The following is a 2,530-nucleotide window of genomic DNA, read 5'->3' as shown; positions in this document are numbered from 1 at the left end:
GCATATCTGAGGTTATTGATATTTCTCCTGGCAATCTTGATTCCAGCTTGTGCTTCTTCCATCCCAGCGTTTCTCATGATGTACTCTGCATTTAAGTTAAATAAGCAAGGTGACAATATACAGCCTTGATGTACTCCTTTTCCTATTTGGAACCAGTCTGTTGTTCCATGTCCAGTTCTAACTGTTGCTTCCTGACCTGCATATGTGTTTCTCAAGAGGCAGGACAGGTGGTCTTGTATTCTCATCTCTTTCAGAATTTTCCACAGTTTATTGTGATCCACACAGTCAAAGGCTTTGGCATAGTCAATAAAGCAGAAGTAGACTGGAAGTATTCAAATGATAAACCTTTTTCATCATACCCAAGTTATTTAAACTGAGGAGACATTTATTACAGTAAAAACAAAACAAAACATGACTTTCCTTGCTCACTGAAAGAGCAATTGTTTGTTGAAAATAAGTAATACATTTTGCAGTTGCTTCATTGTTTTTTTCTGATCCAGAGCTTTTTCATGGCATTTTGCATCTCTCCATTTCTCAGAGTATAGATTAGAGGGTTCAGCATAGGGGTGACAATGGTGTAAAACACAGCAAAGTATTTATCAATGGGTAAGATAACAGGAGGTCCCACATACGTAAAAATACAGGGCACAAAGAAGAGGACCACCACAGTGATGTGGGAGCCACAGGTGGACAAGGCTTTATGCTTCCCTTCCCTACTGAGATTCTTCAAGGAGCACAGGATGACCCCATAGGAGATGAGTAAGAGTGTGAAAATGGTTACACAGATGGCCCCATCGTTGGCAACTACTGTGACGGCAGTAATGTGGGTGTCAGTGCAGGCCAGTTTTAACAAAGGATACGTGTCACACCCAAAGTGGTCAATGACATTAGGGCCACAGAATGGAAGGTTGTAAAAAAAAATTATATGAAGTAGAGCATGTAAAAACCCACCAACCCAAGCCAATAGCAGCATCAGAACACACACTCTCTGATTCATGATTGTCAAATAATGCAAGGGTCTGCAGATGGCCAGGTAGCGGTCATAGGCCATGACAACCAGGAGAAAAACCTCAGCACCACTAAATAGATGCTCTGTAAACAGCTGGGTCATGCAAGCTTGAAATGAAATGGTTTTCTTCGCATAGAGTAAGTCTATAATTGTGTTCGGGGTGATTGAAGTAGAATAAAAAGCATCCATAAATGATAAGTAGCCAAGAAAGAAGTACATAGGGGCATCCAGTGTTGGGCTGAGTACCACCGTCAGGACAATGAGTAGGTTGCCCACCATGGTCACAGTGTAAATGAGCAAGAACACGACAAATAAAATTCTCTGCCCCTGGACACTCTGAGTGAGCCCCAAGAGGACAAACTCAGTTACATTTTCCCTTTGTTCCATAGGTTCTTCTGTATGTCTTATTCCAGAGTTCAGGACAGCATTATCTATAAATACAATTAGCAAAAGTGACTTCCTAAAATCTTGCAATAATTTGTTTCTTATTCAACAAACAGTCCTTGTGGTTTATTATGTTTGGGTACTTTCAGATATTATAATAGAAGGCTGATTAAATCATCTTCTTTGACCACAAACTAATAGATAAGCAGGTGAATAAAAAAAAAATATATGGGAAAAGAATATTAAGTAAGTGAAGTCCTGCAACTAATTTTCTATCTAGAAACTTTAAATTGTATATATAGCTAATATCCCAGACAAAAATAAAAGCTGATTAAAGTTTTAAAAAGAAGTAAAGCAAGATGGGGAGGGTGGTGGGAGAGGGGTTCAGGGTTGGGAACTCATGTATACCTGTGGTGGATTCATGTCAATGCACGGCAAAACCAATACAGTATTGTAAAGCAAAAAAATAAAAAATTAAAAAAATTTTTTTTAAAGTAAAGCAAGATTTAATGTCCATTTCATGAAAGAGATGACTTTCCTCCTTCTAGGTTTGGAAGAAACTTCTTAACCAATCAATTACTCTCAAATAAATATATCTGACAATTTCAAATATTTTAAGGACTTGGGAAAGTATAACAAAACACCACTGGACAAAAAAGTCTGAAGATACACATGTGAGATGATGTGCACAGAGTTATTATCGAAAGTAAAGATCTGTAAGCAGTTAACTAACAAAAGACAAAAATATGAAATAAATTAAAATATCAACAAAAAGTTAGAGGAAAAATGCCTCTAATGACCAACAAACATATGATAGGATGCTGAAGCTCATCTGTGAACAGAAAAGTAAGACTTGAAGTCACAGCTTGCTTAGTACAGTATTTGCTTGAGTTCTTGGAAGTCAATCAGTCAAAATATATGGATGCTACCTCATCAATTAACTTTAACAGATTAACATGCCATGTTTAGAGAACATAAAAATTGAAAGTAGGGTCAGATTTATAAATATCTGAAATGAAAATATTGTCATTAACCTTGAAATTAATTTCTAAACGTACTTTCTGGAAGGTAAATTTATTTCAGATCATTAGAACATGAAATTATCCAAAAGATGTATTGCTGAATAGAATCAATTTT

At 36.5% G+C, this 2,530-nt stretch overlaps 1 protein-coding gene across 1 annotated transcript; it reads right to left on the bottom strand.

Annotated features, from left to right (window-relative positions):
- Window positions 1-478: 478 nt before the first annotated feature.
- LOC128060149 (olfactory receptor 4A47-like) lies at window positions 479-1,396 on the bottom strand. Its single transcript, XM_052652452.1, has one exon. The coding sequence runs from the start codon at window positions 1,394-1,396 to the stop codon at window positions 479-481; it is 918 nt and encodes a 305-aa protein (XP_052508412.1).
- Between the last annotated feature and the right edge of the window lie 1,134 nt (window positions 1,397-2,530).

The sequence above is a fragment of the Budorcas taxicolor genome, chromosome 15 (assembly GCF_023091745.1).
Source record: "Budorcas taxicolor isolate Tak-1 chromosome 15, Takin1.1, whole genome shotgun sequence".
In the NCBI taxonomy this organism is placed as follows: domain Eukaryota; kingdom Metazoa; phylum Chordata; class Mammalia; order Artiodactyla; family Bovidae; genus Budorcas; species Budorcas taxicolor.
The sequence above is the reverse complement of the archived record's forward strand: the minus strand, read 5'-3'. Positions and strand labels throughout refer to the sequence as shown.

Bases quoted from the DNA above. Each gene is read 5' to 3' on its own strand.
- LOC128060149 (XM_052652452.1), bottom strand. From the start codon at position 1,396: ATGGAACAAAGGGAAAATGTAACTGAGTTTGTCCTCTTGGGGCTCACT.